The 24,038-nt window shown below is 44.7% G+C and overlaps 1 protein-coding gene across 6 annotated transcripts in view; it reads left to right on the forward strand.

The window, feature by feature from the left end:
• Nucleotides 1-21,925, forward strand: part of LOC306733750 (nuclear factor 1 B-type-like) — a gene marked incomplete at both ends in the record, with an annotated part of 61,587 nt that extends 39,662 nt beyond the window's left edge. For 2 of the 6 annotated variants that reach the window (XM_079215044.1, XM_079215048.1), the window contains 10 exons: nt 2,597-2,653; nt 4,503-4,571; nt 7,137-7,257; nt 7,644-7,765; nt 10,995-11,126; nt 11,275-11,459; nt 13,676-13,811; nt 14,173-14,255; nt 18,129-18,217; nt 21,793-21,925. In XM_079215044.1, coding sequence (XP_079071170.1) covers nt 2,597-2,653; nt 4,503-4,571; nt 7,137-7,257; nt 7,644-7,765; nt 10,995-11,126; nt 11,275-11,459; nt 13,676-13,811; nt 14,173-14,255; nt 18,129-18,217; nt 21,793-21,925 — 1,127 coding nt within the window. Of the gene's footprint in view, nt 1-2,596; nt 2,654-4,502; nt 4,572-7,136; nt 7,258-7,643; nt 7,766-10,991; nt 11,127-11,274; nt 11,460-13,675; nt 13,820-14,135; nt 14,256-18,128; nt 18,218-21,792 lie in introns of all 6 variants that reach the window. The other 4 variants (XM_079215046.1, XM_079215047.1, XM_079215049.1 and 1 more) reach the window with 4 other exon arrangements.
• Between the last annotated feature and the right edge of the window lie 2,113 nt (nt 21,926-24,038).

The raw sequence follows: 24,038 nt of genomic DNA on the forward strand, positions 1-24,038 counted from the left end.
AATCCAACCCTTTGTAATCCATAATTATCTTTATTTGAGGCTTGATTTAAATACCCGTTGAGTGACAAAAGGGGATACAAAATGTAAAGTAAATGTAAATATAAACAGCAGGCTTGCGGCCTGACAAATGTGCAAGCACTGCTCCAAACAATGTCATAATCACCCTGAAAGCAGATGAAGGAGCGTGAAGCTGCCCTTGTCGGGTCAAAGGTAGAATGTAATGCAATAGGGGAGGTGTTTCCAGCTCCGGTGCAGGCCTGGCAGATGCGCCATATGCTCGCATCCCACCTTGAGTCATCCAGGTGGTCTCTCCTGGTGCTACAGTGGGGCCTCATGCTGGAAGATGCTGCCTGGGATCTCTAATTGCCGCCACCATCTGCTCTTTTTGTCATGGTTGCCTGTTCCGCCCTCGAAGAAAGGGAAAAAAGAAAAATAAATCAACCAAAAACACAAAACTCTGATCTGATCTAACCTCTCCCGCCTCCACCTCCTTGCTCCTTCTCGCCCCCTCGCCACCTTTTCAGCGTTTACCTCATCTCCACTCTCCGGTGCTCTTTTCTCTCCCACTCAGCAGTTCTTGGGCCGAGCGTAGACTTGGCAGTCGTAACGAGACTGATGGATGACTCTGAAAGTGGCATGGGGGGTGAAGGGGGAGGGGGGGGGGACAGGGAGACAAGGCCACTGAGCTCCCTGCAATCACTTTATGGACATGTGCTGTGCCAAATCAGCTCACAAAAGCTGCTTTACTGTGTGTGTGTGTGTGTGTATGTGTGTGTGTGTGTGTGTGTGTGTGTGTGTGTGTGTGTGTGTGTGTGTGTGTGTGTGCATGTGTGTGTGTGTGTGTTAGGGAGGAAACTTACGGGACTCGGGTACACGGCAAAACTGTTCAAGAGGGTACTTGCAATGGCATAGATTTGATTACGGACACGATTAGCTGAAATCGTACTCTGAAACAATTTTGAGATTGCAAATAGTTGTGTCACTCCAGCTTCTCAAATTTGAAGATTTGCTGCTTTTCTCTGTTTTTATATATTTGACTATTTTGGCGGTTTGTTGGGCATATTTCATTTCTTTCTGCAATGTTGCAGCCTTATCTGCTTTAAATATTAAAACCTTTCTACGTGTGCACAAAATAAAAAGTGGGATGAGAAAGCACAAGTCACCCATATGTTTTTAGTAAGCAGAGTGGACATGTATTGCGAGACTATAACTTGCATGTTACATTTTTAGGGCTAAGCGTACTGAAAAGAGGGGATTTTTTTCCTCCTTAACGTATGGTCCTGTTCCCTCCCTACTTTGTCATTGTTGAGCTTCGGCCAAGAACATTCTGTTTTTGCAGCGCTGTTTAATAGTCAAATTTAGGAGAGGGGGAACAAGTGAGCGAGGGAGAGAGACACAGGGAGAGAACAAGTAAGGGATAAATCTTTCAACTACTTTTCTTCTTTCTCTCCCCCCTCCCTTCCTTCTCCTTCCTTCTCCCCGTTGCCTCCGTAACTGCTCTCACTGCTCATGAGAGCTGCGGCAGGAAAAGCGGTGTTGTTGCAAGGCGAGGGTATCTGAGTTCACTGTCTTTATAGCGTCTTGTCTCGGCTCTCTCGCGTTGACGACGCAGAGGATAATCTCCCTGCTGGTTCTCATTGGGCCCTCTCCGTCTCAGGCCACGTGTGGGCTTTTGGGGCTCCACGCAGACGCCGTCCTTCACTGTTTGGCACGGCAGCCGCTCGGTGCTATTTTGAGTCCGTTTTCCCTCCCACCACGAAACACACAACACAACACACCGCACGCACAGATTGATATCTGACGACGAGGAATACAGTTCACTTTGATGTTTCACAACTTTTGCAGTTGCGTGATATGGAAATGGAAAGAAAGAAAAAAAAAGGCCCATGTGCTTGTCGGTGATCAACCAGGGTCAGGAAGCTTCGAGGTAAAAGACGTCAGTCTGGGCCATCTCGTACCAAAGCCTGCGCGCTGTAGCCGGTGGAAAGAATTCCACTCATGTTTCCTTGTAATTCCCCGCCCCTCCTGTCCTCTCTCCACGTTTTGTTCTGTGCTCGTACCTTGCACAGCAGGACCGAACACATCCCCCCCCCCACCCCCAACCCTCCCTTAGCCCCTTTGAAAAATTACCCAGAGGTCTGCCGGTAAAAAACTTTTAGGCTATCCAGTGTCAGACAGAGAGCTCTTTCTTCACTTTCTTTCGCTCTGCCTTCCCACTGTTCAAACAAAACTGTCTTGTTTAATGTACAGTGGGTATGCTCGCCTTGACAAGTAGATAAGGAAAAGCATTAATGCACCAGGAAGTCCAGAGTCCCCTGAAATGCACTTTGTCTTGTTGAGTGTCTTGACAGAAGTTGTTTCTTAATTTTAATTGACCTCAGTGAGTCCGTGGCTGTGGGGCGACAGACTGTAAATCAGATTAAAGTTCTGATTCACTTAGTTTTGAATTACAAGTTACAGGCTACAGTGTCCTCACCCAGCCACCAGGTGATATTTTCTAGAAATAATCAATGCTGACAAGAAACCAGTGTTTCAGTAAGATGTCCTCCTGCTTTACTAAGCCCCCCTCCCCTCCCGTCTCTCTGTGTGTTTGCAGACTCGCAGCAGTCAGGAAGTCCCAGTAACAATGAGCCAGGCAAGAACCCTCTTCCAGGTATGTACAGTACCAGTCGTCCTCCCTCCTCCTGTCATCGTTCTATTGTTCCTCTGCAGCTTGCCCTCTGTACAGCGGCCTATGTACACCATAACTTACCTCATAGCAAATTCCTATACTGTCGACTCCCCCTCCTCCCCCCCAAAAAAAGTACTGTACTGCCCTAAGGTTCATTCCATGCAATGCCTTTGAAACAACAAAAACAGATTTTGTGAATTGGACTGCATTAAAGAGGCCACCGGTACCAAACTAGATTACCCAAACTGACATTTTTGACATCCGCCGCTGGCTCCGGCCGTAGTTTTCAACTTTGCATGCAGTGAGAAGGAATAAAATGAAATTGGATCATCAAATTTGAATCGTCATCATCCTCGCGGCAACATCAAACACAACATTTTTTTCAAAGAGGCGGAGACACTGAAGATCTGGAGTGAAAACGTTACAGCAGATTGCACCTTTGGCTGGCACACTGAGTGTGTCATGAGCCAGCTGTAGGGAATATTCTCCAACAGCGCTGCCGTTCCCTTGGACTGACCTGCGCTGTGTCGTCACGGCATTGGAATGAAAATAGTTTGAGAAGTATAATTAGTTGTCTACCTCAAGAGCTGGTTCTGCCGATGCATGTGCCAAGGAAAACATGCTGGCGAGCCAATGACTCAAGCCTCGGAGGCCCTCGGCAGTGGCACAGTCCCCTGCGAAAGCCGTTGGCTCACTGGAGGCATGAGGCTTTGTAGGTGCCAATCGAGCCGTCCCGCCTATCTTTCTGGCACGGCCAGAGGGCCCTTGGCATTGCATCAAAGCCGAGCCCGGGTCATTTGGGTGTCAATAACTTGTCTGGCTATTTAACGTGTTTGATTTATAGCCTCCGATTAGCATTGCTGATCCCTGGGCAGGTCATACAGAACACTGTAAACAAAATACATCGTGATTATTTGGTCTAAAAATACTCACTCGGAAAATGGGAGGAAAACATTTTGACGTTGAAAGAACTCCGGCTTCCCATTTAAGTTGGAACTATACTTTTAAATACTGCAGTTATGAGTCTTTAAGGTGGATTCTTCTTGGTGTGATACATTGTTTTGGCATGACGGTGTCAATGTTGACAGTCATTAAGTTGTTCCTGTGTATTTGATGGAAGGGGCCGCGCCTGGGGCTCAGCGTGAACTCGTTCGTTGTACTTTCAGTTTGAATGTACATGTCGCTCCCTCCTCCTCACACACCTGTCCTGTCACTCTTTACTGCAACACACACAACGACTTGTTGCTGTCTATTTAAACACTTCAACTGAAAAACCAGCGCAGTAACTGACTTTTTTTGTGTGTCAACAATCCACAGTTCAAATCTCATGGAAATAGGATCAAATACAGACGACCTAGACCCTTCGTCTACAGAAAGACAAGCGTGAAAAATACTTGATGAAGTGTTTGGCTCAGGAGAAGACACTGATGAATTATCCTCTTTGCCATTTTTTTTTTTATATTATGGCATGACAGTGCCGAGATCCCTGTGTGGTGATCTGTACCTGTGTGTTTGTCGGGCATCTCAGTCCTCCTGTTGTCCTCCTGTGCTCTTTCTAACTCTAAAATGTTGCACAAAGTAGAAAGAAACGTTTTTTTATGGGTTTCAGTCAGACAGAAAATATTATTCTTTTACATTATTTATTGAAGTGCTGAAATTGATTTTCAAAATGTAGCAGAATGGCTGAGAAGCGCTGGAAGACCTGAACTCAATGTTACTGTTGATTTCACATCCACAGAACTTTATTAAGTGTATTTTTCAAGTATGAAAGTGTTCATGAATAACAAGCACGCCTGTGATAACGATTTCCTGTCTGTCCCTGTGTCCACAGTCTACTTGGAGGACAGCTTCATCAAATCCGGAGTCTTCAGTGTTACAGAACTGGTGCGAGTGTCCAGAAGTAAGTACACACAGGAGCTGCCGTCGCTAACTACCCTGTCCAGGTGTTTTCAGGTATTCCTTCGCTTCTGCTCACGTTGATGATGGGCGGAGCGTCTCTGGGAATCACATCAGGACAAAGTCCACGCACTTACAGGAATGTTGAAGGTGTACGTTTCCCTGTCCTAACAGGTGCAACCTAGTTAATATGAGAGTCAGGCAGAAGTCAATCAATCACAGTCTGCACACGCCCACACAGCCCTGAGAAGAGGTCTAATCAGGAAACGCCAACACCTTTAGCTCTGCCTTTGTTTCCCTTGTTTGCGTCTTTACACGTGAACAGAATCTGTAACTCGCAGCTTTTCTACAAATCCTAACCTCTGTGTATTCGCTGAAATCCACCATACGACTGTAGTGTGGCAGATCCGGTTTGTCCGGTCTGCTATGCAGTGAGAGAACACTTGACTGTATGAGCCTGTGTGCATCTGTACAGACATGTCTGCCCTCCACAAAGCCGTTAAACGGTTGTCCCTCCAGCGGCCCTCTTGATAACTGAGGGCGCCCCAAGGTGCCCTTTTCCTGTACTTCAGCTCTGGAACATGCCTGTGGTGCACAACGACTCCAGTCACCCTCAATAACCTGTGTTTAAGAGAAACATACCGGTTTTGGGCTGTCTGTGTGTGTACCAGTCTACTAGTCTTATATATAAGACTCAGAGTGAGTGGTTTCAAGTAAGACACGATTGTGATTAACAAAATTCTGATTATTTTTCACAATCTTCTCACATTTTATACACCAAAGTATACAGAAGATAGAGAAAAGGAAAAAAGGTGTGAAATCCTCCAAACTTTTGGTTTTGGTCATTCACATGTTAACGGGTTTAGAGCAACAAATAGTGTTTAACGCTAACCTTTGTTTCCGTTCACCTGGCGTGCCAAAGTGTTTCTGATGTTGTTAAAAAGTGTTTCTGATGTCTGTGCTGTCTCATACATCAAGCTCTGAAAGGGAGAACCTACTCATTTCGATGCTCTGAGACTGAATACCCTTTGAAAGGCTGTTTTTTTGTTTGGTGTTTAATTTGCCCCCTGACCAGATGGCCGCTGCGCCGGCGTGCTTGCTCTCATGTGACCGAGCCCGGTTTCACTAAAGCCAACTGAAGTCGAGCTGGAATTTTAAAAAGGTCGACGGACACACAGGAATTGTCACTCACTCAGCCGGTCACTCCCTGGGAAGATATCTAAGCAGCCGCTCGTCCGTCATCGCGCCTCTCTCCCGACTCTCCGGGCTGTTGAGACATTCTTTGAAGTCCATCAAAGGGGGCTGCGGAGTTCAAGGCTGACTTGCAATCCAGCATTTCGACGGGGACACTCATTAATACAACGGGAGCCTCCACTGCAAGTGTAAAGACATTTTGTCAACAGAAAATGTGGACATGCACGGGCAGATGAAACATTACATTTCCCCCCTCATACAGCAAGACACGGTACTCTGCTAGGAGAAGCGCTGTGTGGCGAATGCAGCGTCATTGTTTCATTTACAGTTTCTTTAGCGTATTAAATGAGATGACAGGCAGGGCGCCAAGTGCCAAGAAGAGAGACAGTAAAGAGAAACCAACACAGACAGAAATGGTTGGGGGTATCCTCATCCATGAATGAAAAGAAGAAGAGAAAAAACAAACAATGGTCTTGTATTCGGCGTCCTCGGGCCGGATGCATTCCTCCACAGACAGCTCGGTATGGGTAGCAGCGGGTAGGGGCCTTTGCCAGGGCTGCAGTGGGCTGCCAGGGCGGAGGCTGGCGGAGGGATCGTGCCAGTGGTGAACCTCAGACCACAACAGACGGCGCCACACACTCCATCCTCTCATCGACTCCAAACCAACCAACCGCTCGAGCCGCAGGCTCACACTGAAGAGAGGCGTAGGGGAGTGAGGGGAGAGAGAGTGACGATGGGCGGTGAACTCCTTTTGTTCTGTAAACACTGGCGCGGCCTCCCTTGAAACAATATCCCTCACCTTGACCGCAGAGAGAAAAACAACACCTTTCCCACTGTAAATCACCATGTGAGGAAACTGCTGAGTGTTATTCTGGACCAGAGAGAAGAGGAGGAAGCATGTTGATGATTGTGAATCACAAATGAATCCATTTATCAACACAATTGCCTGCTTTTGGTGCTTTCAGCTATAAAACACTGCTGTCTTACTGCTAAATATTTACATATTTAGTGTATATCCAGTGTGTCTTCTTCGTGCCACATGTAAAACGCAGCTCCTGTAATCATTCTTGAGAAAAGGCCCATACCGGCAGCAACAACCGCATTGGGGAAGCAGTGACTTGTTAATCAGAGTGCTCAGCAGAAACGCGTGTGATGGTCAGACAGTTAACCTGTGAATGGGGAGCGCTTAATTTGATACAGAGGGCCTCTAAACACAAAGCGTCAATAACAGTCAGTCAAGCTATCCTGCAATTAATTGTGCTCCTCCAGATGCGAGTGCAGGGAAAGGTCTGACAACACTGCTGACATCGAACTCCTTCTTTGCAAGTGTTTACAGAGTAACTGTCTCTCTTTGTTTTCTCTGTGTCCTCTGCAGTGCCCATCACCCACGGTGCTGCGGTAAACTTCTCCATGGCCGACATGCCCAGCCAGCCCTACTATCATGACCTGAACTCCAGCGTGGGGCTGCACCGCTCCCTGTCCTCCCCTCCCGGCAGGTCAGTGGAGGTTACAGCAACGAAGCCTTTCGGACAAAGTTTGGGGGGATTGAGGGAGGGGACTTTCTATCATTGCAGTGACATTGTATATTATTTTCAATAGAGAAAAAATGCAGCTTCTAGTAGTTATGCTAAGCTAAGCTAACCGCCTCCTGGCACTAGGTTACTTTTTAGCATACAGATATGAGAGTCGTATCAATCCTCTCGGGGCAACACAGTGAATATGTGTGTTTCTCAAACTATCCTTTCAACTACACCTTCACACTATGCAAGTTAATCCGTGGCAAACATCGACACCAACTGCCCCAAATCAGAACAGACGCCATTTTGTGATCCATAAAGTCATAATGCCAGAAAATGACCATAAACGTCCCAATGTCCTACAGCAAAAGGCCCAAAACCGTCAACATGGAGGAGAACATGGACACCAGCCCGACGGGACCTGACTTCTACTCGTCACCCAGCTCGCCAGCCAGCAGTCGGGCCAACTGGCACGATCGAGAAGGAGGTGATTTTCCTGTTTTTATTTGACCCCTTTTCATCGGGCTTGGATGCCCTTTGTCAGTACCACCCTCCAACGCATTCAAACAGACGAGCAGCCCGCGTGCGACCACAGTCTCGCACAGCTCGCCGCTGCACGGCAGCATGTTGACAGAGTTTAACGGGCGGTAGGAGAGCATTACTCGTTTCACCCTCATCGCATACAAATAGATTCGATCAAAGTGAGCACCTCACGTTGCTTTTTAACAGCTGAACTCTCTTTCACGCTCCGCCTCGTCATAAGCTACTGTACATCAATGCCGCCACCCGTTTCACTGCGGAGGAACTGCATCTGGTTTCTCTGCACATGAACCGGTTCAACCCTCTTAAAATACATACCATGACAGAGATAGCCCCAGGCATCGGCAGTCATATAAATGTTTGAACCCATTTGAACCGCTGTCTGAATGTAAATCTCTACGCGCTCGCACCTGTCGCTTACACAAAGGAAACATTGGATCCCACCATGCTAGGTCTCCGTTCTGAGAACAAACTGTTCCAGCTGAAACTCACAACTGCTATCACGGCACTCTGGTTATTTTGAGTGTTCAGATGTTGGGTATTTCCTTTTTCTTCATGTACAGATAGCTGAAGCACCTTGCGCAGGGCTTATATAGAGAAATGCCTTTTTTATAAACCTCATGCCGAGCTGTTAGACCCGCAGGGCAAACGTGTCAGATGACTTTTCATCAGGAAATCAGTCCATGCATCTTGGCTGAACTTGAGAGGAATCTTCCCATCAGTAGAGTTTTGATGACCATGTGCCAACTTTAAGGCACAGGGCTAGTTTGAAGGGAATTAAGAAATAAAGCTCACCTAATGAGCTCATATATAGGGCTTACTAGATGTGAAAAAAAAGAAAAGATAGAGCTGCGTGTAGCGAAAAACAAGCTGTCCTGCCTTCTCGTTTCTGCGCGAGACAGAAAGCGAGATCCTCTCGGGACGGCTCGCATGTCTCATTACGTCGTGTTACTCCTGGTGCAGAGCAGAGCCCGTCACCCTTTTAATTAAGGCCTCACTGTCCCGTGTTTCCGTCTCATTCTCACTCTCTGCCGACTTCTCTCTACACTCTGCTGCCTGCACACCGCCTCTGGATTTTACCAACAGAGGTGGTAGGAAACAGAGTCATTCGAAATAAAATGTCCCACCTTTTTTCGCTCCGGCTCTTAAGTCCTAATTTTACTTAATAAACCCCCTTTTATTTTGTTTCGCTACCCAGTCCTCTTTTTATAATTTCAATATAATATGTAGAAAGGCTGAGAGAGGAAAACACCAGCTGACACACGAGAGACTCAGCGCTGGTGGGATTCAACCACAGCCCAATGTGGGTACGGGAAAATGTAGTCTGTTCCTTTGCACAAGGTCTGAGAGTATTGCTTTGCGTAAACTTAGACGCTTTGGGGCGAGGAGAAAGGGAAAGCAGTGGGTAGGAAACTCTCAGAAGACAGCCATTATTCTGTCAGGAGAGAATAAATGAGAAGTGGGGTGATATTAAACCCATATGAGGCCTCCCAAGTGCCAAGTGGTCATTTCTCGCACATGGTTGTCGTTCGACAAAAACCTCTCCATGTATAAGAAGAAATTGTTTCTCTCTTTTCTTTTATTAGGGAAAGTACTGCATGAATTAAGATGTTTTTTGAAGATTTCTTTTTTTTATGTGAATGAACACATTCGCAAATGGTCTAAATAATCACTTTGGACTTTTTCTTTATACTATTTAAACTGTTTCTGGTAATTAATTGTCCATCTTAATTTCCCCAGGCGGTTCAGTCGATTCCCTTAAGGGTTTAATTAGCACGAGAGAGGAAAAGCTGAATACCATCACCACAGAAAATATTTCCTATTTATACATGGAAATATTTAGCAGTGATATCAATCTTCTCTGAGGTATTTCTCCCTCTGACACCAAAATGAAAGCACTTAAGCCTGTATCCTCTTGCAACCTCAGACTGGGAAATCCCCCTGAATTCCAGCCACCTTTGTCGCTCTCTTTCTCTGGAGAAGAGGGATTGTTCCCGCCACTCGGGTGGATCCTTCCATGTCGTCGGAGGGAAAAGGCGGTTAATACTGTGGGAATGCCTCAGCAACAGGGTTTATATAGCTTATTTTTAAGGGGGGGGGGAAAGAGATGGATGATTTGAAAGTTATACGCCCAAAGAATCTGTGACAGACCAGAAAAGCACTTGACGGATGTTCATAGAGGAAGCCGGAGCAGACATCGGCCGTTGCCTCTCGCATCTATTTGTTATCACGTTCCCTCCAGACACCTTGTCTTACCACGGAAAATTAAAAACCGCACCGCCGTGACAGCAGAACATTGCTCAAGAAAGTGTGGCGCAGCAATATTGTGCAACTTTCAAGAGATTATGCGCATACTTTGAGTTCATAGAACTACACTCACTTTTTTAAAACAAATCTCATGTCTTCCGCCGAGCCGTTGGGATCATTCATGGGGAATTACAGTACAGCTTGTCAGACACCGTGTAAGGCCGCGGCGAGCAGATGTTACAGTGTAATGTTCTATTTAAGATTACGTGAGGGTCTCAAAATTCTTAAATCCCATTTGAGCGACCGGCTGCTTTACAACTGTGCATCCGATCACTGGATTTAATTGTCTGCTCAGACTTGACAAAAACCACATTTTCACAGGACTCATATTTCTTAGGGATGTCAAGTGATTTGTTATGATTCCAGAGATGATGAGTGATTTTGACCCTTTGCGGTGTCTCTAATTCGCAAAATACATGGTCCCTTTGTCTACTATATTTGCTAACGACAGGGTGCCCTTGGTAATACTAATCCTACGCAGATCAAATTCTGTTTAATTTCAACCGTAATTCATTTTTGGCACTTAATTCCTTTCCTCCGTGAGAAATGGAAGCATTAGTGCAAGCTGAAGGTTTTGATTCATTTTCAGCAACACACCTATTTATGCCAACATAAAAAAAAAAAGTTACAATTTATTTGTGTGCATTGGTGAAGTAATTTATTAAATTTTTTCTCTTAGGAAATGTTAAACACGACACAGAAGCTGGAAATATTTCTGCCATCTGGTCCTGTGCAAATATGCTAAAAGGAACTGATCAAAGACTTTTAAGACTCTAAATAATCAATAAGGCATGTAGAAATGTTCTGACCTTGAGCATGTGTTCATGTGTTTGTGTGTGCTTGTGTGTGCGTGTTTTCCCCACCAGCAGATATGTCCTCTCCTACCATGAAGAAGCCAGAGAAGCCGCTGTTCAGCCCCACCTCCCCGCAGGACTCCTCACCACGACTCAGCACTTTCTCTCAGGCTCATCACCCGGGCCTCACAGGTGTAGGACACAGTGGTGAGTTGCTGCTGACATTAACCACCGGCTCTCATCGACTTTTCCCTCACAAACACGGTTCGCAAAAATCAATGTCGATGCTTAACTCTAACACACCCTCGAATCTTCATCATCCTCCCACAACTCTTCCGTCTGTCTGTCTTTGCAGTTATATCGACGAGGAGCCCCCCTCCACACTCGCCCCTGCAGTTCTCGGCCTCCTCTATCTTGCCCCCGGCGCCGTCGCCCTACTTCTCGCACACCACCATCCGTTACCCGCCGCACCTCAACCCAGCTGATACCCTCAAGAGCTACGTGCCGTCATACGACCCGTCCAGCCCACAGAGCAGCCAGGTCAGTGATTCCTCTTTGTCTTTGGAGAATCCGGTTTGTTGGCCAGAAGTCGGGAAAGGCTGCCTTGGCAAGCGTTCCATGGCCTCAAGTAGTCTATTCGGCTCTATTCCCATCTGACCTGAGATAAATTATAGCATGCATTTGTCATTATTTCATTACTGCCTCACTGGACTATTTGCAAGTAGAGAAACATCATCCTGTTTTGATGTTTTTCCCCCCTTCTTTCTTTTATCTTAAATTTGCTCCTGGTCTTTCATTATGCCATTAGAATGAACTGCTTTTTCTCAGTGTTATTTTCCAGAATATCTGAAAGAAAAATAAATAAATTATAAACCCCAAATTTGACATTTTACACCCCTAAACTGAGTTTATGTTAATAATATTGGTCAAAACCCTACAATTACAGAAGCAAAGAGTTAACTTATTAGTTTAATTCATGGTGAATTAAATCATAGTTAAATCAAACCACTGTTTCAATTTGCTGACAACCCCAGACTGAACTTTGCGGACCACTTCATGTGACTGAGAAGCGTATGTTTTCTGTTTGATATAATGCTCTTGGCAAAGGTTATAGTACACTCTCAGCCTTAAATTTGTAGCCATGCTAAAAACAACAACCCGACGTCTCCGTAAAGAAGTCAACCAAACTATTGCAATAGGCAGTCACACGTGACATACAAAACTGTATCAAGACATCGTAGTAAATCAAATAGCTTATGGCTCTTATATATATATATATATATATATATATATATATATATATATATATATATATATATATATATATATATATTCTGGGCGTATACTGCAGCCAGTGTGTTGGAGAGAGAGCAGGCGTCTCTATAGATGAGAGAGCCGTGTGATATTTATGTGAGTTTTATATCCCCGCTGTTCTCACTGTAAACAAAGGCCTCGTAGACGGCTCCATCTCCAGAGCAGGGAGCGGGCCAGAGGGGTATGGTGGTGGGGGTGTGTGGGGGTGGGGGGGATTGTTACTCTAGAGAAAAACCGCGGGGAATGATAAAGGTTGTAAATATTTGCCGTTGCCGGGGCCCGGCTCTTGTGCAGAATTAACTGGCCCTCTGCTGGGGTGCCGGAGAAAGGAGAGAGAGGGGGTTGCTGGCGGGCTAGTGAGAACGCTGGAAGACCAGTTGGGGGGAGAGGGGCTCGGCAAATAACACAGCGCTTATAATCCCATGGCTGAGTGCCAGAATGTTTTTATGCTTGCTTTAACGCAGATTATATTACACTCTAATTAAACATTCTATTCACATCGAAGGGAACCCTGTGGACACAATTCTTTTCCAAAAAGGCCTGTTTGAGTTTTGAACTTGGGGCGGCCCTGAAATGAACGCCCCAGACAGTCTCCAGCCGTCTGCAAAGAGTAGCTCCCACTAGCTTCCTTTATGTCGTTCTCTATATATATAGTCTCGCCGCCTCGCACTCTGTACCCGCGCATTCACACCATTGTAACAGGTCACTCCACAGCTCGCGCAGTCTTTTCATGCCCGAATCCTCTAAATGTCATTTATGAGCGCCATTAAAATCATTGTTTAAAATCATGTAGGAAATCCATCATCAGTGACTGAGGATCTATTGTTGCTTTTGCCCCCCCCACCCCCCATCAGAGTTTTAGTAATAACTGTGACAACACAGCGAATGAAAGTACTCAAATCTTTTCCTCAGATGGAGCATTGAGTGCAAGAGTGAGCGGTCCAGTCACCTTTTGTTTATGATTTTGTGAGGACAAACCGAGCAGTTAAGAGGAACTAACTACCCCAGAAACAAGGAGAGGACATTAGGTTTCTTTATGCTCACCGTTTTGAAAAAGTGTTGTTTGTTACATGCTTGTATTTGTTTTATTGAGATCTGCCCGACTGCACATTTACAAGCAAACAAGAGCTTGTAAACATAAGTCACTGGACCACAGTTTGCCTGTCGTCCCGTAGGGTTAGATTATGGTGGCTGACCAAACAAAATGCAGTTCTTTGCTTTTTCTTGTGCTGAATTAACCATACCTGTTTTAGGATTTTACACCTTCATTATTTAAACATAAGCAGATATTAATATTTATCAATTTATGACCAATAAAATGTAAGTTTTCATAACAAAAGCTGCTGAACCACAGAGATGAAGCAAAGCCATTCCACATGTTTTGCATGAATATATCTTTTTTCTTTTCTTTTTTAATAAAGCGCTCTCTACCCCACCTGCAGCCGAACAGCAGTGGTCAGGTCGGAAAGGTCCCGGGCCACTTCACCCCAGTTCTGGCTCCCTCCCCACACCACGGCGCTGTGCGACCCGTCTCGCTCTCCATGCCAGACACCAAGCCCATCACCACATCAACAGAAGGTGAGTCTGTGCCATCCGGCACTGATAACCCACACCCGTTACCTGCTGCACACCTTGAGTAAACATCTACATCATTGCAGCAGGGTGACTGGAAGTCAACATTTTGGAAAAAAAATGTAAATGATAAAAAAAAAACAAAAAAAAAACATTACAATAGCAAAATAGTATTTGTCGAAAAGAATGTCCATATGACTGAAGAATGGGAGTGTGTCAAAAGTTGAACCTTGTGGGACAAACTTGTTTGCAACATTGACTGATGATGAGCCACTGTGGATAAAAGCAACAGCTACGTGTGAATTCCTCAAATGCAAATTGTAACGCAAGCATGTATTTGTGTTTTTTGTGATGGCATGTTACCCAGGCTACTCAGCCCCTGGCACTCCGACAGCTAACCGCTTTGTCGGCCTGAGCCCCAGAGATCCAGCCTTCCTCCACCAGCAACAGGTGAGATCTCTCCCCCTCCAGAACTCACCTCACCTGCTCCCCTTATCCGTCCATGTTCTGTCCCCCATCGCCCCCGCACATCAGATGTGAAATCCCTGCACTCTGAATTTGATCCTCTAGGCGCTTCGAGATCAGATCAGAGCACTCGTAGGCTGAGGTCAAGCATAGCATTCACTACAGGCACAAAGAATTAACACGGTGTTCAGACCTCAAAAGGATTGAGCCTTCACAAAAAATTAAATACGATGCGGTTCTGTTTTTTTTCATTTGGATTATTATTAACACTTCCGATGTGTTTTCTTTTCTACAACTCTTGAAAGATCCTAAATTACTAAATTAAATGTATATATATATATATATATTTTTATACACTTTGTAAGCAGTGTATAATTCACCTCATGTCAGTAATCCATGCAGATGTATCTTCAAAAATATATAAGATATATCTATAAGATATAAGATATAATTTGGAGTGTGTGTTGAGAGCAGAGAGAACGGCTTCTAATTCCTTAGATTTCTTTAAGAAAGTCAGGAAATTCATTGTCATTGTGTGGTCACTACTCAGATGATGGATGGGACGTGTGGGTGTCTTCAAGAGTGTAATGTGCTCAGCTCTCTTTCCTTCGCACATTATTTTATAAAAACTCACTCACACACGCACACATAGCACACATGTAATCAGCACACTCATTTACGGTGCACAAGCTGAATATTTAGCGTCGGCATCACGCGGTAGCCCCAGCAGCGGTCCTAGGGCAGATGTGGTCTCCCTGTGTGTGTCTGTGTGTGTGCGTACGTGAGAGTGTTTGTGAGTGTCTGCGAGGTTCGGAGTGTTGCGGTGTTGTCGGACCGGGAGACAGCGCTCTCCCCCACCCCGTCTTATTGAAAGCGCTGGTCTCAGGCCAAGGCTTTTCCAACCACAACTAATTGAATGCATCTGCACGCGGCTACATAATGATCGTTGGGTTTCTCCTCAGCTCGTTTAAAATATTTTTTTTCATGCTTAGTGAAAATGACAAAGCTGGCCTCTGTTTCCTCACTCCTTTCTTTCTTTTTTCTCTCTTTGCCTTTATTGCTCCCCCCTTTTTTGTCAAATTCAGAGTAGGCAAAACAAAATATATCGATGGATGTTTGTCAGCAGTCATGGGATGCTTTTATTCCACTTGGGAGGAAGAGGAGGAGAGGGAGGATTCACTTGGATGATGTCGCACAGTTTGTCTTCCACGTTTTCTCGTGGGCTCGCTACTTCTTTCAGTGAGGCACAAAGTGACTACTCACAAGACATCAGCTGTCTGATCAGAGCTGAGCGGCTGAATTTTGTCCAAAGCTTTTCCCCCAGAAGGCCAGATATATACATACAGTATGATAATTTCATGAGAAAATACTGTTTCCTTTTTGTTATTATAGATGATCCTTAAACATGCTTGTGTGGGCCTGTTGCACTACCAAGACGAAACAGAAAGTATTTCAGGCCGAGCAAAGACAAACCTAACACATCTTTGGGTCTTAGTAGGGAAGCATAAAAAGACTAAAACGTAAAGAAAGCCATGTTATATCTAAACGAATAAGTCTTCTTGTCATCTTAAGGAACTCTAAACAGTCTTCCAATTGATTCATCATGCTTCTGCTTGTCACAGTTGTTTTTGTTTTCTGTGGTATGATTTAACGGCCTGGGGTCTGGCCCGGCGAAGCGGTCCGACACCGAGCCAAGTTCCAACACTTTCACCGAATACTTTGTCATTGTCCTCATCTGGCAATGAGGACGTTTATTGTGTGGGATCTGTGAGGCTTACCGACACTTTTACTTGTTTAGTCGCAGCCGTTTGTCGCTGGGCTCGGTAGGAAAGGGAAGCAAGGCACACGCATACGGCGAGAGATTTAAGGTTTTTAAACGTGGTTTCTGTCTGTCTGTCTGTCTGTCTGTGTGACAGTCAGAGGCCAAGACTTGCGCTGCATCAGGCTCTACTGCTGTCAGAGCTACTTTTAGTTAATTATTTTATATTAACAGAGGAAAAACAGATTCCTTTTCATTTTAATTTGTGGAGCACTGGAATCATTGTATATTGTTTTAATTACAAACACTGAATGATAATTACATTCTTTAATTACTATAACATAACTTAATAGCCATCTAATAACTTTTCAGAGCAGTTTTAAAATATAGCACCACTAAAATAGATACACATAGATAGACACACATACACACACACGGCTTAAAAAAACAACAAAACCAAACAACGCCACCACACGCTCCCACACCTGCTCAACGATTCCCAGGCAGCGAGTGTGTGAAAACCCTCCATTCATCTCTCGCCTTGGTTAACCCCTCGAGGGAATGCCAGCATCTAGCATTCCGCAGGGAAAGATCCGTGATCAGATGTCATTTGGTATTATCTAAGGAAGGATCCTAATCCACAATCTGCCCGCATCTGTTTGCTAACGTTCCCCGGCTCAGTCCCCCTTTTCCCCGCTGCCCGTGCCACTCTGATGTGCCGGTGCCAGCGGACAGATGGCGAGCCCCTCGAGGAGCGGTGGCACCGAGCGTCTGGCCCAACCCGCACATTCTCTCCAAGCTTTTGTCAGACTGGAGAGTGCGAGAGCGGCGTGGGGGCTTAGTCTCCCAACCTGCCCCTGAATACAGAGACAACACACTGGATGGAACGAGATGCATTGTTTCCTACTATGGTGCTAATTTAGCAGCTATTGATCAATTAAAACGGACATCAAACTGGAACATAATGAAACGTTGAAACGTCCTGGAAAGGCCTAGAATTCTCTGTTTCTTTCCACTCCTTTGCCTTTTTAGCCAAAAAATACATAAAAATCAAGCCACATAAGAGAAACACAGCGCTGTATTTAAGTGTGGCTTAAGTAGGAAACCATCATCGTCTCCGGATGTGTCCACCCAGGTGCTCGGAGGAGAAAGAACACATTTCTTGACCGCTGCAAATGGCTTTGAATATTCAGTGTATGCGTATATCTGATTAAATCCCTCTTAAGAGCCTCTGCAAAACGTCTGCCGCTGCACGCAGAGTGCTAACAGTGCAGTTTTATCCCGATGCATTACCAAATGAATGTGTTGACCACAGGGCAAGGTTAGGTTGGTATTGGCAGAGATAGCTCTCAGCTGGATTGCCGACACGTGTGCTTGCATAATGCATGCAAAGGAGACACCGTTTGTGTGTGGCTGTTTTTGTTGCGGTAATTTGTAATCTGTATGTACGGTTGCCGTGTTTTAAAGAGGGGTGTGTGTGGAGGGTGTGTGTGTGTGTGTGTGTGTGTGTGTGTGTGTGTGCGCGCATGCTGTTTAAGTTCAGTGCAATTTTGACCCCTAATCAATACGAACAGTTTAGCTAATGAAAAAAGTATGCATGCTTGAGGGCATGCGCACTCCTTCCTGAATCTGAAAGTGCACTCCCAGTGAAGCAATGATTATCGACAGGGTGCATGCATCCGGTGGATTGCATGGCTTCATTGGCTAACCATCTTACAAATGCAGTAACCACTCACAGATGAACTACCAATATGATGCCACTCACTTGTGACTAACTAACTCAGTTTTTTTGTTTTACTTCCAGGTTAGCTGTCACCACTAACTGTGATTGCATGCCTTTTCTTTCTGTCTGTTTTATCCATAGCTTTGATTTGACTGTTATTCCCCCTCCCCCAGCAAATATTGAATTCCATTCACTATTTTTACATTGTCAGTAACAGCCAGGACTCATTTTGGAGTCTTTTTCTTTTCTTTAATTATTGCTGCTCTTGCTCTAGGCTGTTCTGCATGCATTTGTGTATATAGTGTTGAGTTGTAGTGTGATCTGAAGTGGAAGTTGTCTTGGCCCAGTGAACTGACTGCTAGGTTTCAATTGACAGCTGAGGAAGTGTGACTGGAGCGTGACTCAAAACGGCAGGCATTATGGCCCCAGTGCCACTGACGACACTTTGGGGATTACTTGGCAAAGGTAACCTTTTCATTCTTTCATGCCGTCTCTCTGTGTCTCTTACACCACACACACACACACACACACACACACACACACACACACACACACACACACACACACACACACTGCCATTAATAACAGCATATAATACAAGCTTTGCTTTAATTTCTTACATTTTAGAAATTCACTAATAAATTCACATAAAAATCGAATTTGTCTGATCTGTGGCTGTGTTACTACTGACGCAGTATAGTTATACCAGTAATTTATGATGTACTGTTTTTACTTTTGTCTTATTTTAGCTGTCTAATCTTAAGAGAGCATTAGGATTGGTCTGTCTCTATTCTTCATATATTTAAGAGATTGGTGTGAATTTTTCAAACTTCATCCAAGTTTGAATTTTACTCTAAATTTGATCCAAGTTTTGATACAAAGGATTCACACTCAACCAAAACAACATGTTCTCATTTCTTAACACAAACCTTTGATGAAGGTAATTACAATACATAAAGTGCCACCATGTAGAATAGCTGAAGTCATTTCAGGTCAGCTTTTTAGCCACGTGAGGATGTTTTACTTTAACAAGCGGAGCTTTGTTTGACTTTATGTTAAAGTCATGCTTTACTCTCATTAACTTAAAGTTACAAAAGTCCCTCCTTGCCCTCTTCCCCCCCCCTTTGCATCCACACTGTATCTCTCCCTCTCTGGGGGAAAAACCTGAACCATTCCACCATGGCAGAGCGAGCAAGCTGAGCTAAGCTTTTTCCTGTTACGTCTCCCTTTTCCCTTTTTCCATGAAAGTGTAGATCATCTGTGTGTGTGTGTGTGTGTGTGTGTGTGTGTGTGTGTGTGTGTGTGTGTGTGTGTGTGTGTGTGTGTGCAGCGCGTGCCCCCTGAAGTTACAAACTCTTTTACAAACACACATGAGCACAGCAGAACCCCCTTCAATAGGCCTCCTAACAGACCGGCGGAGGTAGCAGAGAAAATGTCCCCTGCAGCAGCGCGAGGTCTCTTATTTTACTCACTCCTCATTCCTACATGCAAGTGTACAGTAATGAGCACAGATGAAATAGATCCCAACTAAATTTAGTTAATTTAGTTACAAAGACGGGATGGTAATTCCATTCTATTTTTTTTCTTTCCCCCCCCCTCTATGATGGATTATTCACGTAAAACAATTCAACATATAGATGGAATCAGTCGGATTTCTCTTTTATCTCGCTTGCCCTTTAAACGGAGCGCTCCGCTATGCCTCTTCAGTACTAGCCCCCAAATTAAAACGCTGCCAGACTCGCATGTTGCCATTGTGCAGGAAATGGGTCAGCAATCCATTAAGATGCCATTAGATAATCTAATTTAGGGAGCTAATCCTTAAACGAAGCACGCTGTATGCCCAGGCTGTGCTTGCAGGGAGTAGAATTAGTGAGGTTTGGGAGCTCGGACAGGGCAAGGGGAGGCCATCTTGAAGGTTACCTAAGGAAATACAGCACTCAAGGTCAGATTGTTCTTATCCAGTGCAGGAACATGAAGCAACAACTTGTACGGAGTCAAAATATATAGAAATAGTGTCCTTTTAAAGCACATTTTACCATCTAGGCAGACAGAGATTGCAGCAAAAAAGTACTGCTTGACAAATTGGAACAACAGTACCCAGAATTCTTGTAGAGCGGCACCAAAAACTGCACTTTCAACACGGCCTGTGTGTGATTGCATCATATCAAATCACTTAAAATGCACAAGAAGCAGAACATCAATCGCTGAAAGGTCTGTCTGTCTTTGGATGGAGCTCTCACTTTCTGCATTTTAAGACAGTTTCTAGTCAAAGTTCAGTCAAAAAAGGCAAATCTGCAAGTCTCAATTAGAAGTGACAGGAGGATTTCAGGAGTTCTTTACATGAAACTCCTGCCCAGTGCAGCTTTAGGTTATGGGATGCAGATACGGACTGACAGCCATCGATTTTAACAAGATTAAAACCGATCTGCGGGTTTAGGGACACAAAGGCCCACGAGTCCGCTTTCATAGTTGTGTGGTCCCCCTAATGTTCGCCATTACCTGAGAGGAGTCTCATAAGGACAGGGATGGAAGAAGGGAGGGAGGAGGACAGATAGAAAGAAAGAAAGAAAGCGAACGGGGAAAAGAGAACGCTGCAGCCCCTTGGCCACTCTGTGCGCTCTTTGTTCAGCAAGGTAGGAAAAACTTAATCCCTCCTTTCCTGTCGGATGATTTTTGGCAGGGAGAAAGAGAGGAGGAGGAGGAGGAGGAGGAGGGAATAAAGCAGGAGAGAGAGGAGAGCATGAGGACGGGCTGGACAGTGGGAGAAAAAAACTGCTAGAGGGGATTAGCCTTGAGGTGGTTTTTAACTCTTTGCACACTCAAACCCAAACTAAAACCTGAGTGATGTTTGTTTTCATTTTTGAATACATCGTCTCTTCTCTGTCCTTCTTTCTTTGAATCTTTATTGGACAGACTGACTCTTTTAGGCCACGAGGAGAATTGAATTTGCACTTCCATTGTTTCAAGTAAAAGAGCAGCGACGAGTGATTTGTATAAAATGCAGACTGGTTGATCAGTGGCTTTCATGAGCGCAGACAGTGTTGTCTTATGACGAAGCTTCACGAAGAATCACGTCTGTGTTCCACTTCTGCAAAGCAGCATCTTCAGACCGAAGCCGTGTCCTTTTTTTGTTTTTGTCCCTTTTGAAAACCACTCTCCTCCGTGTCATCCATCTTCTCCCCCGAACATTTTCTTCTTCTCCACTTGTTTTGTTTTCTCCTCATTTCCCCTCACTGTCTTTGTCCCACCCTCGTCTTTCTTTCCCCCTCTCCTCCACGTCTGTCCTGAATCCGTCCAGGACTCCATCCACATGCCGATTTAAAAAGTTAGATACGGTGAATACGGTCGAAAAACGTGCGACACAGGTACCTCTCAGACTTAGCGGGGGCGATGTGAGAGGGTGTCAGATGAGTGCACACTGGGGGCCTGTAGGGGAGAAGGGGGCGGTGCGGGTGGGGGGGCTAATTATCTGACATCTACGTAGAGCAGCACCCCACGGGAACAACATGCTGCTTGTTCCCGCTCGCGTTTTCAGTTAGCACCGTTGCTCCCCAGGAACAATCACTGTGTTGTTTTGCCATTAGCGTGCGATGAATAGGGATGGGACAGCTTTGTATGGGGACCCCCACCCCTCCTCCACCAGCACTCACACTCTCCCCCTAGTGCTTTTCTATACCGCCCGTCAATGCAGAGAGGAGGGCCTGCGTCACGGCCCTCTCACATGATGCCCTTCACTGGGAATCAAGTGGAATCACCTCAGCTTAAATTAATGAGCTAGTGCTGCCATTTTTCCTTTTTGTTCGCCCCTATTCTGTCTGAACAAAACAAAAGTGAGACCTTGAACCTTGATGACTGTCAGCAGAGCAGTGATGCTGTCTGTTAGCGAAGGATAATTGAAAGAAAGAATCTGATTTTGACTGCATGCTGCAAAAACAAGTTAATGGCATGTGACTAATCTCTCCGTCTCTCTCTCTCCCGTCTTCCCCCCCCTCCCCCTTCCCTCCCTCCCTCTCTCTCTCTCTCTCTCTCTCTCTCCGCAGTCCTGGTACCTGGGCGAGCTTAGTTCCATTCCAAGTGTCGAACGGGACTCCGATTCTGCCAACAAATGTCCACCAGAACTACAGCATAAACATCATTGGTGAGCCCCTGGTCCCCGCTGAGTCAGGGAACTGAGCACACGGAGGCCGGATGACCCCCCCCCCCCTCCCCCCAGGGTGAATGCGTGGACGGGGGTGTTGGCGGCGCACAGTTAGCACTAAAGGTGTCCGCAGCCATGGATGAAACCAGCAAGCAGCACGAGCTGCACAATCGTCCCCCTCCCAATCTCATCCCTTCCATATTCCCCTCCCTCCCCTAACCCTCCATCCCAGTCCCTCCCCATTAAGGACACTGGCCGTGAAGTGAAGAAGAGGGTCGGTTCGGAGGAAAGAAAAAAAAGCTAAAGCTTCAGGTCTGCTGTCTCCTCGCCCTGCCCAGCTCCACCAATCCACCACCCACCAGTCAGTTGTTGTGTTTGCAGAACTTTTCAATCCATTCAAATACTGTGATGTATAGATGCCTTAATGTTTTATTGCATGACACTCTAGTCTCTTAGCGGCAATTCCTACTATTTTTCCATGTGGAGGGAAGTTGTACAATCTTGATTTACACACACACACACACACACACACACACACACGTGAAGAGGTCTGCGTATCGACACCTTCTGCCTGGTGGATGGCTCCGAGACTCTAATCTCTCCGATCAGACCTCTTGAAAAGAGGCTTCCCCTCGTCAAACGATTCACTGTGTACACCATAGGAACAAAAAAAAAATTGTGAATTCAGAGTGTTTCTTTTGATTTTGATTTCAGTTTACTGTGATACGACTCTTTGTTCAGAACATGTGTTGACTTTGTTTATTCTTAACTACTACTTACTTCAAGAATTAACGTAAATACTTACGGAAAGAGTTGAGAACTCTTGATGCGGTTTTAAAAAAACACTAAACGTTTGGCTTGAGATTGGACCCCTCATTAAAGGATTTTGCAACTCCTTTACAAAAGGATTTAAAAAGACGGAGAATAAGAAAATCTCCATAGAGGCAAGTGCAATTGAATTTTTGAAGGGAAGCTATCAGTCTGTCAGCCCTAAGACTCTAAAGGATGGGGGATAATTATTAAATGGTTTTATGGGTAAAATGTTTAAGAAAACATTTGAATTTGATTTCGGTCACATATCCGTCTTCTCACAAGAGAAAAAATATCACGCGTGGAAGGCAGTTGAAGGCAAGCACTAAGCTACCTGTGCAGCGCTGAGCAAAACCAGCACTTCTTTTGAGCCCTTCCCCTTATTATGGGGAGTTTTTTATAATTTATTTTGGGGGGAAAATAACCGAACATAAGTAAAGACATGAGACACACATAGTGTATAAAAATGACATTTCATGTTTCTTTTTTATTATGTTTTTTATGTTCACGATAAGATCAAGAGCATATGCATTTGGCCATCAGCTTCTAAAGCTTATGTTTACAAAAAAAATATATGGAATGCAAAGTGTTTATCCATGGAAATGTACAATTCATGCAAATGTACAGTTGGCTTTCTGTGTAAAGCTACAGTTTGTGCAAGGTTGAAAACTGAAATTATGAATCCAGGTGGTGGCAAATCCCTGAAATCTAGAATTGTGCACGGCATGTTCACAGCCATTGCCTCTCCAGTCCAGACGTATTTATACAAGGAAAATCTCTCCAATACTCTTAATTTGCACGATGACATATAGTCCACATTACGTGCCTTGCCTTTGAATATAGAGACATCACTACACTTGTTTTTGCTGCATTTATCATTATAGAAAAAAATTAACATTTTTATGATAAGAATTGTTTTGTACTCTGAATGAAATTGTTGATTTTTAACTTTATGTACTACTCTATCTCACAGTTGCATTGCATATCAAGGCTGTGTATAGTTGCCGTTCTAAAGTTTGTAATCAACCAGCGTTTTTTTTTTCTTTCCGTATTTTGGTGGTTTCTCTAATAACCTGTCATCTTTTGTTTTCCTTATTTTTCAATGCTCATTTTGTTCATCTTCCAATTACTATTGTGGAGGGTGGAATTCAGAATTATGAAAATTATGCAATACCAAGTTTTGCCTATGTAGGTAGTGCTTATAGATGCGTCAATTATTAGAGGCTAGTTTGGAGATAGACAATATTGTAATGCATTTATTTTGTTGATATCGTTGTTTGTCGTTGTTGTTGTTGATGATGTTGTTGTTGTTGTGGGTGTTTTCCTTTTTTTATTGAC

This window comes from Taurulus bubalis (genome assembly GCF_910589615.1).
Source record: "Taurulus bubalis genome assembly, chromosome: 3".
NCBI lineage: Eukaryota > Metazoa > Chordata > Actinopteri > Perciformes > Cottidae > Taurulus > Taurulus bubalis.